The sequence below is a fragment of the Pelobates fuscus genome, chromosome 2, assembly GCF_036172605.1.
Source record: "Pelobates fuscus isolate aPelFus1 chromosome 2, aPelFus1.pri, whole genome shotgun sequence".
Lineage (NCBI taxonomy): Eukaryota > Metazoa > Chordata > Amphibia > Anura > Pelobatidae > Pelobates > Pelobates fuscus.
The window spans coordinates 370,103,172-370,119,597 of NC_086318.1; the positions used below are offsets into that span (position 1 = coordinate 370,103,172).

The window sequence follows — 16,426 nt, forward strand, 5'->3', positions numbered from 1 at the left end:
GACTTACAAACCTGCAATGCTCCAACAGCCATAGCAAGCACAACAACAGTAATAGTAGAACAGACATGTGGCTTTGCGAAATAACAGCACTAATTTTATATTTTAGTAGTAGATTCAGGCTAGGCCAATATGTCTAAAGTGATTAGGTTACACTAGATTAGTAAATGAGCATGACAGTCTAAACATGAGAGTAATTTAAAAAAAACAGTAGTTAGCATAACAAGCTAGAACTAAGCCTTCTACCCCTGCATGGGATATTGTCAGTATGTATGTGAGTTGCTTAGGGGTAGGAAAGGCAATGTGCCTCCTAATATCAAATATGAGTATGTGGTGCGTGCAAAGCTGTATCTAGTCGGAGGCTAAGGCATTTGCCTTGGGCGACACTTTCAGGGGGGTGGTAAAAAAAGCCAAACGCCCAACCCCCAATGGCCCTGGTCAGCTGGCCACCTTAGGGCCCGCACGAGGCTGCCATCTACTGACGTAGGAGGCGGACGGCGAGGGAGCACTCTCCCCTGGACTCTCCCTGCTCAGTGATACCAGAGCCTGAATATGATGTCACTGTGGCCCCAGCATCACTGAAAGGCATGTGAGGGAGCTGAGCAGGAGGATCAGAGCTCCCTTGCCACCTCCTATATGAGCCTGCTTTCCGAACCACCTGCCCGCGCCCGTGCCTGCCAGCCCAACCAACAGCAGTCTCACTGGACCCCACTAGGTGGATTGAACTTTTAAAAACATTTTTAAAAATTGTGTGTGTTAATGAGTCTTTTAATGTGTATCTGTTAGTGAGCGTTAGTGTGTGTCTGTTAATGAGTGTCAGTGTGTGTGTGTGTCTGTTAGTAGGTCTGTTGTCGAGTGTTAGCGTGTCTGTTAGTGAGTGTTAGTGTGTGTGTGTCTGTTAGTGAGAGTTAGTGCGTGTCTGTTAGAGTGTGTGTGTGTGTTAGTGAGAGTGTGTGTGTGTTAGTGAGTGTGTGTCACTGAGAGTGTACAGGTGTTTGTCAGTGAGTGTGTATGTGTATTTGTCAGTTAGAGTGTATACGTGTTTGTCAGTGTGTGTTTCTGTCACTGAGAGTGTGTGTCTGTCAGTGTGTGTATGCGTGTCTGTCAGTGTATGTATGCATGTGTCAGTGTATGTATGCGTGTTTAAGCATGTGTCTGTGTGTATGCAAGTCTGTCACTGAGAGTGTGTGTCTGTCAGTGAATGTGTGTGTCTGTCAGCTAGTGTATGTGTGTCTGTCAATCAATGTGTGTGTCTGACACTGAGTGTTTATATGTCTGTCAGTGAGTGTTGTATGTGTGTTTGTCAGTGTGTATCTGTCAGTGAGTATATGTGTGTCCCAGTGTGTGTGTGTCTGACACTGAGTGAGTGTGTGTCTGACACTGAGTGAATGAGTGTGCATGTGTGTCTTGTCAGTTAGTGTGTGTGTAACTGTGAGTGAGTGTAACTGTGAACGAGTGAGTGTGTATGTCTGTAAATGTATATATTTTGATGAAAATTGTGTGTTGGTTAAACAGTGTGTGTGACAATGACTATATCTGTAAGTGAGTGTATGTCAGTGCATGCATCAGTAAGGGCATGTGTCTGTCAGGAAGAGAAATTTGGAAAAGGGGGAGAGGGTGCCCCCTAGGGCAGCACAAAACCAGGATACACCACTGGGTGTGTGCACCAAAATCTAACGTGAAAGAGGCTATTACCCACTATGCTGGTTGCAATGAGACTAGGTGTTAAGTCGGTAGGTACGAGGGGGGGAGAAGTAAGACACCTAAAATCCCCTATGCCAACAGAAGGGTGTGAGACGGGATGCATCTCTATGGGCCCATAACATGGTTTACATAGAAACATAGGCAGATAAGAACCATTCGGCCCATCTAGTCTGCCCAATATTTCTAAATACTTTTAATTAGTCCCTGGCCTTATCTTAAGTCTAGGATAGCCTTATGGCTATCCCAGGCATGCTTAAACTCCCTCACTGTGTTAACATCTACCACTTCGGCTGGAAGGCTATTCCATGCATCCACTACCCTCTCAGTAAAGTAATATTTCATGATATTATTTTAAAACCTTTGCCCCTCTAATTTAAGACTGTCTTCTTGTTGTGGTAGTTTTTCTTCTTTTAAATATAGTCTCCTCCTTTACTGTGTTGATTCCCTTTATGTATTTAAATGTTTCTATCATATCCCCCCTGTCTCGTCTTTCCTCCAGGCTATACATGTTAAGATCCTTTAACCTTTCCTGGTAAGTTTTATCCTGCAATCCATGAACCAGTTTAGTAGCCCTTCTCTGAACTCTTTCTAGAGTATCAATATCCTTCTGAAGATACGGTCTCCAGTATTGCATACACTACTCCAAGTGAGGGGTCACCAGTGTTCTGTACAATGGCATGAACACTTCCCTCTTTCTACTGATAATACCTCTCCTTATACAACCAAGCATTCTGCTAGCCTTTCCAGCTGCTCTATTACATTGTCTTCCTACCTTTAAGTCATCTGAAATAATTACTCCTAAATCCCTTTCCTCAGATGTTGAGGATAGTAGGGTATCAAATATTCTGTACTCTGCCCTTGGGTTTTTACATCCAAGGTGCATTATCTTGAACTTATCCACAATAAATGTCAGTTGCCAAAGCTCTGGCCATTTTTCTAGTTTACCTAAATCATTTGCCATTTGGCTTATGGCAAATAATTTAGGTAAACTAGAAAAACGGTCAGAGCTTTACGGTATACAATGGATGTAATACGTAAGAACTAAATTTCTGATCGCTATAAAGGTTAAACGAAAAATAAACAGTGATGGTGCATATGTGAAAAGAACAATAAAGCGATCTCTGTGGATCCAGAATTTCTCCGCTGGGTAGCCGGAACAAATGGGCAAACTGCGGTCATGTCCCAGGTAGCCGGTTGCTTAGGGTGTGCTGCAGGTTGCGACCCTGTATCAGTGGGTTAGAGCCCAAGTTGTTGAAGGACAACGGCAATTTCAAAGGTTTCTGTAACTATCAGAGTCCTGGAATTGTGCGGTATGATATGGCATTTCAGCATTCCCCACTTACAGGGCAGCTTTTGTTTGGCGAGCTGGTAGTCAAGGGTCGCAAGGACCACATTACACGGGGTATGGCGTTACCTTCTTCAATTATCTGCTTCCTTAGCTCTGGCAGGGTGTGAGGGTGATGTTTGAAAACTTTTTCATTCAGATATCCCTAAACAAAAAAATTGCCTATTACTGGTAGTATGAGGATAGGTATGTGAATATCAATTTGCTAATATCCCGTACTGGTTGATGTAAATTTGCTAGGTAACAAAACAACCTGTTAAGGGATCATAATATGTAATTAAACAGAAACTGATATTGATATTACCTTGCACACGTCTATGCCAGGTTATATCTCAGTAAAATATAGCAAGAGGGGAAAATAACATAGCAATAGGAATATACGTGGGGGGAGAATTGGGGAGGAGTAAACTAAATGGTTAGTCAGAGTAGATGCTGAATCTATAAATCAGCGGAGTGGCTATATGACTATGTGAGAGGAAGATAACCAGTGTAAGGTCATATACACAAATTTTTTGACTGATAGCTTTCATTGGCATTGCCTATTTTAATAGATATTCCAGTAGTGCTATCGGAACGGAACAATAAGTACTAAGATCTTTGCTGCTTTAGTATTCTCTATAAATTGCCTTCCATGCCTAAACCAGCACCTCTCTCTATTCCCACACTCAATGTCAGGTTTGTCAAAGTAATTCTCCCATGCTTACAAGCGTGGTCCCATGCTTAGTGGCTATCTGACTGTATGAGAGGAAGGTAACCAAAATATGAAGTACTGTGGTGAGTTCTATGAGATCTTTGCTGCTAGAGTGATCTATATAAATTCCCTTTCGTGCCTAAACCAGCATCTCTTTCTATTTCCACACTCGATGTCAGGTTAGTCAGGATAATTCTGTCATGCCTTCAAGGGCCCCTAAAAGAAGTCCCACATGTAATGACAGTGAAAAGGAATAGATAGCTACTAGAAAACTCAACAACTTTCCTCCCGTGCCTTCAAGGGCACCTATTGCTAGTCCCACTGGATACGAATATTGCATGATCCCTTGAGAACTAAGCATGATCACTTCATGAATGAATGAATAGATTTAAACATCAGTGCGGTGGCAAGTCTGTGTGCTATCATTAGATCATCAGTATAGCACTAACAGGACCCCTGAAGCGCGCTTTCGCCTGACCTGGCTCGTCAGAAGGGAACCGGCCGGTACAGAGCACTAAGTTTAAATAGGAGGAGATTCCGTCTCATTGGCTCTGGGTGAGAGTATCTAATTGGTTAGTTTGAAATACGTATTCAATGACGTAATGGAGCTCCTATTATTGGGAGGGGAATCACTGTGTGACAAATGAACCCCTTCTAGACAATTTCAAACATGTTTTGTAATTTTAATAAAGCTAATTTCTTAAAATCAGCTTGAGTCATAGTTGAGACTAATATGAATAAACTCATTCAGTGCTTATGGAGCTGTTGGTTATAATTACTCCATTTATAAGGATATTTCTGGAATTAGTTGAGACTGAGATGTATAAATCATTAAGAGCTATTAGAGCTGATGTGAAATAAGCATTTTACGTTATAGTTACTCCATTCATAAGGATATTTTTGGTAGATTCTAAGATAAAGTAAAAGCTCTTAGAAATGGATTTAAAATAATATATATACAACTCGTTGTCATTCTGTGTATAGATTCATGGTCAGAAGAGTCCAAATTATTCTCTTTCTTCATTTTTAGCAGAGTGTAACCCCTTCACTAGTTCTTCAAACATTCCAACCGACCCCAACCAGAAAATCAGTATATCGTCGATATATCTATACCAACTATATATAATAATGATCTTTAATAATTTCTTCCAATAAGGTCTCCTCCCAACAGCCCAAATAGAGATTGGCATAGCTAGGGGCACAGGCCGTCCCCATAGCTGTGCCCCTAAGCTGGAGATAGTGTTGCCCATTGAACCCAAATAAATTGTGTGTTAGGATGTACTCTAATAGTTGGATAATTAACTTTCTTTGAGCTGGTGTGAACTTTGATGATTTATTTAGAAAATAAGAAGTTGCTATTAATCCCATATCATAGGTGATATTTTTGTATAGTGCAACTACATTAAGGCTACCCAATAAGCAGTAAGGTGGTAATTCCAGATTTTCTAACAGAATTAGTGTCTGTTTCGTGTCTTGTAGGTGGGATTTCAGTTTGATGACAAAAGGGTGGAGTAACTTTTCTAGAAATTGGATACTTCTCTCTGTGATTGATCCATTCCCAGAGACAATAGGTCTTCCTGGGGGTTTTCCAGATTTGTATGGATCTTAGGAAGGCAGTAGAAGGTGGCAATAGTTGGGGTCAAGTGAGGTAATATAAATGTATATTCTTCCCTGGTAATGATGCCATATTCTACTGCTGGTTCTAAGATTGACTTCAGTTCAGTGAGGTATTCTGTAGCTGGGTCCTTGGGTAGGGGGCTGTACGATTCTGGATCTTTAAGATGTTCCATGCATATCTCGATGTATTTTTCTTTGTCTAGAAGGACAATGTTTCCCCCTTTATCAGATGGTTTAATTCACGACTGAGTTCCATTAGAGCTCTCCGTTCTGATGGGGTTAAATTGTCTTGATTCATGAGGGGGATTTCTAAGGATTCAATCTCGTCTGTGGTCATTTTAATAAAAAGGTCCACACTTGAAACTTCTTTGAGGTTTGGTGTGAACCAGCTCTCTGGTTTTAAGTTGGTAAGAGGTTGTTCTGAGTCCTGTTCCTCCAGTAAGGACAGTAGTGTTTGGTAGTGTTCGTAGTCATCATAGGAGAAACCCGCCTCCTTAGCTAATTTTTGGTTTCTCCTTTTATGTACCACATTGAGAGCTAATTTGCAACCAAAGAGGTTGGTGTCCTATTTTATTAATTTATTAAGACGTGAGATGTGGTGTAGTTGAAGAGGAAAACTTGACATGTTTACTATCTGGTTTTGGTTATTAGTCATTGGGTCTGGCTCATTCTTCTGTTCGGTTTGTAACCCCATTTTCTTCTGTTCCTTAATCTGCCCCTTTGTGGAAGTAAGCACAAAAACAACTTTAGTTTAATTAATTGGATTTGGTGTATAGATTATGTCCCTGCTGTTTCACCGCTGTATTCTCTGCCATTTAGGAGTTAAACCTGTTTGCTTATGCAGCCCTAGCCACACACCCCAGGCTGAGCTATACAAAGCCTCCCTACACACTTCATGAAAAATAGCTTCAATTTTTAACCTTCCCCTGATGCACAGTGTCTTTAATTTAGAATGTCGTATCTCCTCTTATGTCAATTAACTGCTAGAACCTAAAGTGTCTCTTTGTGTGCGATAAAAGTTAAATTGACAGTACAGGAGGTATCTTCTGAAGTAAACACACTGTACTGCAAGATAATATCAGAATGAAACCAGAAAGACTGCATGATCAAAGTGATTTAACACCCAAAATGGCAAAGCAGTGAACAGTGAGAATGCAGTGGCTTGATCTATACACCAAAACCACTTAATTAAAGTAAAGTTGTTTTGGTGCTTAGAGTACCCATCGGTAGGGAATATAGGAAGAACAAGTTTGCATATGGCAGGTATCAAACAAGTCTTGTTATACAGTAAGAAGAATATAAATGGTAAGGGTCATTTATAACCTGCCAAGGAAGAAAACTCGAGAATTAAAAAAAAAGCACTGGTAGAGAAGACAAACTGTAGTGGACAATTATTAGGGTCTCTCCTTATCCTGCTAACTGTTGTTTCCTAGCTCCTAGTGTCTCTTTCTGCATCCCTCATATATTTGTCCCTGTCCCCCTCGGTTGTCACTCCATGATCCCCCTCAAGTATCAGTCCGCAGCCTCACTTTGCTGTATCTCCCTCCTCACACCTAATGATTTTTCTTTTTTTTATGACTGTCAACAAGTAGTGCAGGAAGGAGCTAATTGGCAGAGAGTGCACAGCTGACACTATTAACCAATGCGCGGGCACTGGCTCCAGAAGAGGCAGCAGTGAGCACGTGGTGGACATCATTTTTTATCCCATTGTCAATAATGCCCTGAAACCCTTTAAACTCTTTCAGCATATACTCATTATTCTAATAAGAAACCTTAATATTACCTAAAAATTTCATATTCCAGGTAGCAATCCAGCAATTACTTAATTGATCAAGTTGTAGCACATGGTCCTCAGGGAAACAGACTGGTTGGACCAAGTCATTAAACTCGATCTCATTGGAGCTCTCCAATAGAGCAATGTTATGTGCGTTTTCATCTGGAACATATTCATTGTGTAGCACTAAACTCTTCACTGGGTAACTTTTTCCTTTCACATTAAGGTTAATTACTCCAACTATGATCTTCAATTTATTGCCTCTAAAAACAGAATTTATATATATTAAAAAAGGAAAATAAAAACAGTGCTACCTACTTTTGAAGGATCATTATTACTTAAAAAACAACAGAGCTAAACAATAAATAATTAACACATACAATCAACTGACAAAACAAGTTCCAACTGATTACAGCTGACAGTCTACAAATTATTCACTATAAATTGTCAGGCAGGGATGGACCATGGATTGACAGGCCAAAGCTTGCTTCGAGATTACAATTCCCAAAATGCAGCTTTTGAGCTTTTGTTCTAGAACATATGGGATGGTTTTGCCAATTTTGAAGTAAAAGGAATAATAGAACATATTGACAGACCATAACATCCTGTTATGGTCCTGCTCAAAGTTTTCTGAATCTTTTCTTTTATATATCTATTAGTATTATTGGCTTTTATATAGCAGCATATTCCTCAGCACTTTACAATATTTATATGTTGTATACAAACTAGAAAATGTGATTTTGTAAAAAGATGGGTTATATTCTAATCTGGGGATTTCATTTTTATTTATTGCCAATTTGTAGTCTAGCAATAACCCTGTTTGTGTACTTCACCTGCAAACCAGATCTTTAAAGTGGCAGTTGCGCATTACTTACATATGTGCAAAGCACTTAGCTGAACTCACAATCCAGAATTCACTTATAATGGTTCCTGAGCAGTAAGGATTGTTGTTATATTCCACCGACACCTGCCAAGGGAACTCCCCCGGTGATGCTTCAATCTGACTGGAGAAGGTCATATCCATTCGGTTTCCACAACCTACAGAGATAGCATTCCCATTTAATTATTTATTTTACCAAAATTAATTTTAACAATCTTGCTAATAATGTTTTTCTTTTATTCTTTTTTTTGTTGTTTCCATCTGAAGTCACATCTGGTTTAAGATAAAGATGAATATTGGCTATAGGACTGCTCGTAATTACAGTGAATATGTGGTAATTTGTGCCTTTGTGCAGTTTTCATTAGAAATATTTGCATAGTTGCTAAAGGGAGTGGGTACGGAGAGTCTGATATCACCCACCGGACCATCAGGAAATAATTTTTATTGAATATATTGCATATCCAGCAATATATTAAATAAAAATAAATCACACTTTTCCTTGGGGGCGGCAGTATTCTTGGATACTTTGCCCCCCTGCCAAGGAGCCTTAGGTGGCCACTGTGTTGCAAGCTGTGTCGGCCACCAGGCGCCCCTGTTGCCATGGCGCTCTGTGCAGCCACACAGCTTGCACATCCCTAAGACTGGCCCTGGGTGCAGGTAAGCCAGATAGGGGTGAAAAGGACATAAATTTGTGTCTCACCCATTCATTCCACATAAGTGTTTTGTAGAGACATGTGAGGTAGACAGCGTGAGACACAAATGAATGGGGTGGGTTAAACAATTGTGTGAGATGGAAGACAGCATGGAAATGTGGGTGACAGCAAAGACACCAGTGTGTTATTTGGGAAGGAGATGTGTGAGGTGAAGTAGAGGCCAGCTGAGGTGAAGAATGAGAGAGACAGAGAGTCAGTAGGAGGTTGGAGAGTAAAAATAAAACACTGGCAGCATACAAATACACACATGCTGACACAGAATTCACATACACACTGACACAAGTTTTAAATACAACTCTCATTCACACACTCTGACACAGATTTTATTGTCTTTATTTATTTTATACTCTGACCCCTCATTCGCACACACACACACACACACACACTGACAGGTATCTGATACTTCCCCTCATTCACATACGCTTACATTCTGCACACATACAAATGTACTCCTGCAGTTTTATGCACTGCTCAAACATACTGCATTTACACACTGACAATCCATATAAATCTATCCCGGCATTCATACACTAATACACACTGGCATTCATATATCAACACTACCCTGTGTTCACACACAAATCCTCCACAACAATAAACCCCTGCATTCATATTCAACATAACAACAAAGTTAGATTCATCAACATCAACATTTACAAATACACTTCTGCTTTTACAAACATCTGCTCTACTCACTCGTAGAACAATGCATTTACACATTTACACTACATGAACGTATGCATTTTATACTCTCTGGAATTACACAAGCTATACTGTAGGAGATACACACATCAACATTGCACACACACACACACACACACATTTATACTTTGACACAGAATGATAATATAAAATTATTAAAGGAATACACACAGGGTTATTCATTAAAGTTAGAATTGCCAGAAATTCTAAGTAATTAATTAATGAAATGCCTAAATAATCAAAATGAACAAAATTGACTTGGAGAATTTTTCTAATACAACTATTTGGGCCTATAATTAAAATTCATTTTTCCAAGTAATTCCCACTTAAGGGAATAACCTGACTGTTTAATTAAAGTTATATTTAACATTTACTTAAATGAACACTATTGTGTCAGGAATACAAACATCTATTCCTGACACTATAGTTTTGCAAGCATAGTTTAGGTGGCTGGCACCTTGTCAGAGGAGTAAAAGGAGTTTTCACTTACCTTTAGTGATGTCGCAAACATAAAATTTTCGGGTTCGCGAACGGCGAACGCGAACTTCCTCAAACGTTCGCGAACGGGCGAACCGCCATAGACTTCAATGGGCAGCCGAATTTTAAAACTCACAGGGACTCTTTCTGGCCACAATAGTGATTGAAAAGTTGTTTCAAGGGGACTAACACCTGGACTGTGGCATGCCGGAGGGGGATCCATGGCAAAACTCCCATGGAAAATTACACAGTTGATGCAGAGTCTTGTTTTAATCCATAAAGGGCATAAATCACCTAACATTCCTAAATCACAATGGATATGGATTGACACCTATCCTAAGGATCCCTGATACACACTGACACAGAGCAGAATAGGGTATGTTCCCCCTACATAGGGTCATTTGGCAGATATGGATTGACACCTATCCTAAGGATCCCTGATACACACTGACACAGAGCAGAATAGGGACTGTTCCCCCTACATAGGGTCACTTGGCAGATGTGGATTGACACCTATCCTAAGGATCCCTGATACACACTGACACAGAGCAGAATAGGGACTGTTCCCCCTACATAGGGCCACTTGGCAGATATGGATTGACACCTATCCTAAGGATCCCTGAAACACACTGACACAGAGCAGAATAGGGACTGTTCCCCCTACAGAGGGTCACTTGGCAGATATGGATTGACACCTGTCCTCAGTGACCCTGATACACACTGGGGGGGAGGAGACCTACTGTCCTCCCCCCCGCCCCCACCCCTGCGCGGTGGGTGGGGTCGATAAAAATAATGAGGGGGGGAACTACTCTCCTCCCCCCCAGCCCCCACCCCTGCACGGTGGGTGGGGGCCATAAGTCACAATGGGGGGGACCTACTGTCCTCCCCCCGCCCCCACCCCTGCGCGGTGGGTGGGGGCCATAAAAATAATGAGGGGGGACCTACAGTCCTCCCCCCTGGCCTCCACCCCTGCCCGGTGGGTGGGGGCCATAAAAATAATGAGGGGGGGGCCTACTGTCCTCCCCCCCGGCCCCCACCCCTACGCGGTGGATGGGGGCCATAAAAAAAAAAAACAATAAGGGGGGGACCTACTGTCCCCCCCCCCAGCCCTGAGTGGTGGGTGGGGGCCCTAAATAAAAATCCCCCCCCAGTCAAAGGTAACTAGGGGTCCCAAAGCCCCTAGTCACCCACCCCCCCACCCCAAAAGAAGTTACCCCCTACCTACCCCCCTCACCGTAAAAAAATAGTGAGGGGGGAATAAAATAACTAACCTGTAACGAAAAATTCAACTTACCATTTGACGTCTTCTTTTTTCTAAAATCTTCTTTTTTCAGCCCCCAAAAAGGCCAAATAAAAAGCCATAAGAACCGACGCAATTTAAAAAAAATAATAATAATAATAATAATAATCCATTTTCACCCATGGAGGGCTCCGCGCAGACTGAGCTCTGCAGGGCGGGGGAAGGCTTATAAAGCCCTGCAATTAGGCTAAGAACACTCTGATTGGCTGGTTTAAGCCAATCAGAGTGCTCTTTGTCATTTTACACAGCGTGGGAAAATTCTAAAGAACTTTCCCACGCTGTGTAAAATGACACAGAGCACTCTGATTGGTTAGATTCCAAGCCCACCAATCAGAGTGCTCTTTGTCATTTTACACAGCGTGGAAAAATTCCAAAGAACTTTCCCACGCTGTGTAAAATCACACAGAGCACTGTGATTGGTGGGCTTGGAATCTAACCAATCAGAGTGCTCTGTGTCATTTTACACAGCGTGGAAAAGTTCTTTGTCATTTTACACAGCGTGGGAAAATTCTAAAGAGTGTTCTTAGCCTAATTGCAGGGCGTGGCAAGGCTTTATAAGCTTTCCCCCGCCCTGCAGAGCTCAGTCTGCGCGGAGCCCTCCATGGGTGAAGATGGATTATTTTTTTTTTGGTCCCCCCCTCATTATTTTTATGGCCCCCACTCACCGCGCAGGGGTGGGTGCTGGGGGGAGGACAGTAGGTCCCCTCCTTTGTGATTTATGCCCCCCCCCCCACCGAGCAAGGGTGGGGACCGGGGGGGGGGGAGGACAGTAGGTCCCCCCCTCATTATTTTTATGGCCCCCACCCACCGCCCATAGGATGCAAAACACCAAGTTGCGCCAATCAGCACCTCCGCAATTCGATGCATCTCTTCGGGGAGCGCAGAGCATGGAGAGCATGGAGATGCTGAACATCAGTGCTGCAAACTGTGTAGCACTGACCTAGGAAGCACTTGTAGTAGCTGTCTGAGTGACTGCCACTAGAAGTGCTCCTAGGCTGTAATGTAAACTCTGCCTTTTCTCTGAACAGGCAGGGTTTACATTAAAAAGCCTGCAGGGACTGGCTGTGGACACCAGAATAAGTACATTAAGCTGTAGTTATTAGTGTCCCTTTAATACTGAATATTTGGTTTTGGAAGGGCCCAAAATCAAATTTTGCATGGGGGCCCAGAAGGCTATCAGTCAATCCACGGATCAGACTCTCAATACTTAGATGACATGACTTCTAGGTTCCTTAACACAAAATATTCAAATGAACCACTGCAAATAGTGTACAAACAACAAAGAAATGGTGATTTGGCGCTTAACCAAGACTAAGCAACTACCCCCAGTGCCTAAAATCACTAAACGGCACTCAAAACACAGTGAAAGAGAACAGTATAAGGGGGGTGCAGAGAAAATATACACAAATATGGTATACTTAGTTTGATGAATGAAAACACCTCCTGAATGTCTTAGTTTGATGAATGAAAATACCTCCTGAATGTCCTATGGTCTACCATGCACTGCTTCCTTTCCTTGTACAAAGGAAGCAGTGCATGGTAGACCATAGGACATTCAGGAGGTGTTTTCATTCATCAAACTAAGACATTCAGGAGGTTTTTTCATTCATCAAACTAAGTATACCATATCTGTGTATATTTTCTCTGCACCCCCCTTATACTGTTCTGAACCACTGCAAATAACTAAGCTGGAATATTTGAGAACATAGAGCAGAGATCCAAGACTTGTACGGAAAGAATGCTACCCCCAATTCATCATGTTGCAGCCTTGGCCATGACTAAACCTATTAGACTTGTGCAGGGTAAAAAATTGTAGTTCATCCTAAACACTTAAAAAAAAAAGTTAGGTTGCCAGAATTTATTTCATGCCACTGTTAAAGTGACACTATAGTCACCAAAACAACTTTATCTTAATGAAGCAGTTTCAATGTACAGATCATCCCCCTGCAGTCTCACTGTTTAATTCTCTACCATTTAGGAGTTAGATTACGTTGTTTATGCAGCCCTAGTCACACCTCCCTGCATGTGACTTACACAGCCTTTGTAAACACTTCCTGTAAAGAGTCATCTAATGTTTACACTTCCTTTATTGAAAATTCTGATTGAAAATAAAACCATTTTCTTTTCATGCAGGCTGTGTCAGTCACAGCCAGGGGAGTTGTGGCTAGGTCTGCATAAACAGAAACAAACGTGAATTAACTCCTAAATAGCAGAGAACTGAGCAGTGAAACTTCAGAGTCATGACCTATACACAAAAACTGTTTTATTGAGCTAAAGTTGTTTTGGTGACTATAGTGACCCTTTAAGCGTGGCTTTAAAATTATTTGGGAAAGACATTCAGCCTGCCAGAACAGCAAGACATATGCTGCATATGACTCTGCTGACATGCAAATACGGCTACAATATTGCCTGGCCTAATGGCTACGCAATATCAGCTATTTTTGCAATGACAACTCTGAGGTAGCAAAAACAAGGAAGTCAGAGAACCTGATTTTAGAATGATTGGTTGTAATCTTTTGCCTTTTGTTACATTGGGGAGTAGGAATCGTTTCAAGTTGAAATATTGGATTTGGATTTATCCATTAATCAAAGGATCATCCACTCACCCCTTCTACCCTGACAACAACAAAGCTTTCTTACACATCTAGACTGTAGAGTCAGTGACCGACTTTCAGTTTAAAAGAAAAAAAGTGTCTTAGTGGCAGCAGGAGTCGTTTAAATGAAAAGGGGACGTTTTTCTACCTCTGCAAACACTTTTGGTAGAAGCTGACGGTGGGCACTGTTTTAAAGTAGATGAACAAGTGGATAACCACCAGTACCACCACCACATTTCTAAATCAGTGACTCAAAGATGGTGTACGTGGCACTGGCAATAGCAGCTAGGCAAGAGGAATGTTTTTATTTATTTTCAGGTTTTTTTTCTCTTTTATTTCACCAGAGATGAGAGTTTTTACACTGTTCCTGTGTAACCTGACTCTGTCAACTACTGGAACTAACCTCACCACCTTGCTCTGCCTCAGGGTGATGGTAGTAGCAGAGGAGACAATGCTGGTAGAATGTTGTAACAACTGCGCACCAGTGGACCTGCTGCCTGCCTGGTACTTTCTTGTTATGCATCTTTCCTCACTAAATACAGACTTGTGGTACCTTTGCAGATGTTGCTTCATACTGGCACTCGCTCTCTACTCACTTCCTTGTGGCACAATTTGCACTTAGTTTTTTCTTGTCATTCTGTCGTTCTAGTTCTACATTTTAATTATTTATCAGTTTTCAAATCTGTTGAAATCCACATACTCATATACTCTTTTTTGGATTGTGATTTTTCTTGTGATTATTGTGTAATGTGTTTGTTATTTCCTGTACTTAAAGGGACACTATAGTCACCTAAACAACTTTAGCTTAATGAAGCAGTTTTGGTGTATAGAACATGCCCCTGCAGCCTCACTGCTCAATCCTCTGCCATTTAGGAGTTAAATCCCTTTGTTTATGAACCCTAGTTACACCTCCCTGCATGTGACTTGCACAGCCTTCCATAAACACTTCCTGTAAAAGAGAGCCCTATTTAGGCTTTATTTATTGCAAGTTCTGTTTAATTGAGTAGCGTTATTCCGAGCAAACTCAGCCCAAGGAAGAAGGTCAGCCCAATTGTTCTGATGGTGGGATACGAAATAACGAAGGTATTGCTCCAGAGATTGATTGGCATGTTCAGCAGCTCCATTAGACTGGGGGTGGTAAGCGGAAGAAAATGAGAGAGTAATACCCATTTCCGAACAAAAGGCTTTCCAGAACCTGGAAATAAATTGGCTACCCCTATCGGACACAATAGATACGGGAATGCCATGCAACCGAAACACTTCTCTAGCGAAGATAAGTGCCAGTTCCTTAGACGTGGGCAGCTTGCGAAGAGACACAAAGTGAGCCATCTTGGAAAACTGATCTACTATCATTAGGATAACTGTGTTACCATTCGAAGGGGGTAATTCAACAATAAAATCCATGGACAGGTTAGACCAAGGTCTCTCGGGAACGGATAACGGATGCAACAGCCCACAAGGAACTCTACGAGAAGATTTCATACAGGCACAAGTAGTACAAGCACCTATATAGTCGGTGACATCCTTGCGCAAGGAATCCCACCAAAAATACCGAGAAACAGCTGACACCGTTTTGGAAATACCAGGATGTCCAGCAGTCTTAGTGTATTGATACAACGACAGAATATCCCGTCTCTCGGGAACATCAATGAATAGTTTATCAGTAGGCCTCTCGCTAGGTGCCATGCTTTGTTTCGCTTGTATGGTCTGCAAGAGGGACGAGGAAATAGACAAAATAGTAGCAGCTATTATCCTGTCTGGGGGAATGACAGGAGTAACATCAATCTCCTGTCTGTCAGCAGTTTCGAACTGTCTGGACAGAGTGTCTGCTTTAGTGTTGCGATCACCTGGCCTATAGGTGATAATATAATTGAAACGGGACAAAAACAGTGACCACCTAGCCTGCCTAGAAGACAATCTTTTAGCCTCACTAAGGTAGGATAGGTTCTTGTGATCTGTAAATATGAGGATGGAATCCTTAGTTCCTTCTAACAAATGTCTCCATTCTTTAAGTGCTAAAATAATAGCAAGGAGTTCGCGATTACCCACATCATAATTATTTTCTGCCTTGGACATTTGTTTGTAAAAGAAGCCACAAGGATGCAATGGCTTTTCACGCGACTCTCTTTGGGATAAGACAGCACCTACCCCGAAATCGGAAGCATCAACTTCAAGAATATAGGGCAGTGAGGGGACAGGATGCTGTAAAATAGGTGCAGATGCGAACGTAGTTTTAAGAAATTCAAAAGCCTGAAGTGCCTCGGGAGACCAGACATGAGTATTGCCATCCTTTTTTGTCATACGGGTGATAGGCGCTACAATAGAGGAAAAACCTTTAATAAAGCATCTATAATAGTTTGAGAACCCAAGAAAACACTGAATGGCTTTCAAACCTTGTGGTAGAGGCCATTCTATGACAGCAGAAAGCTTCTGGGGATCCATACCAAAACCTTTAGCGGAATTCAAATATCCCAAAAACTGGATTCAAATTGAATTCAAATATCCCAAAAATGCCCCCAAAAGGTAAGTGTATGGGGAGTGTGGCATGACAGGGACCAGTGGGAGGCCTTTGCCAATTTAGGCTTCCACTGTCCCTTTAAGAGCACGCCCGAGACCCGCGACGCGCTCTTAG

At 41.7% G+C, this 16,426-nt stretch overlaps 1 protein-coding gene across 1 annotated transcript in view; it reads right to left on the minus strand.

Moving 5' to 3' along the window:
• LOC134585913 (inactive serine protease 54-like) overlaps positions 1-16,426 on the minus strand; it is a 54,236-nt gene that overhangs the window by 30,942 nt on the left and 6,868 nt on the right. Inside the window, exons 2-3 of the mRNA XM_063441395.1 lie at positions 8,004-8,166; positions 7,138-7,391 (exon numbers count right to left, since the gene is read on the minus strand). Of these exons, the coding sequence (XP_063297465.1) occupies positions 7,138-7,391; positions 8,004-8,166 (417 nt within the window). The remainder of the gene's footprint in view (positions 1-7,137; positions 7,392-8,003; positions 8,167-16,426) is intronic.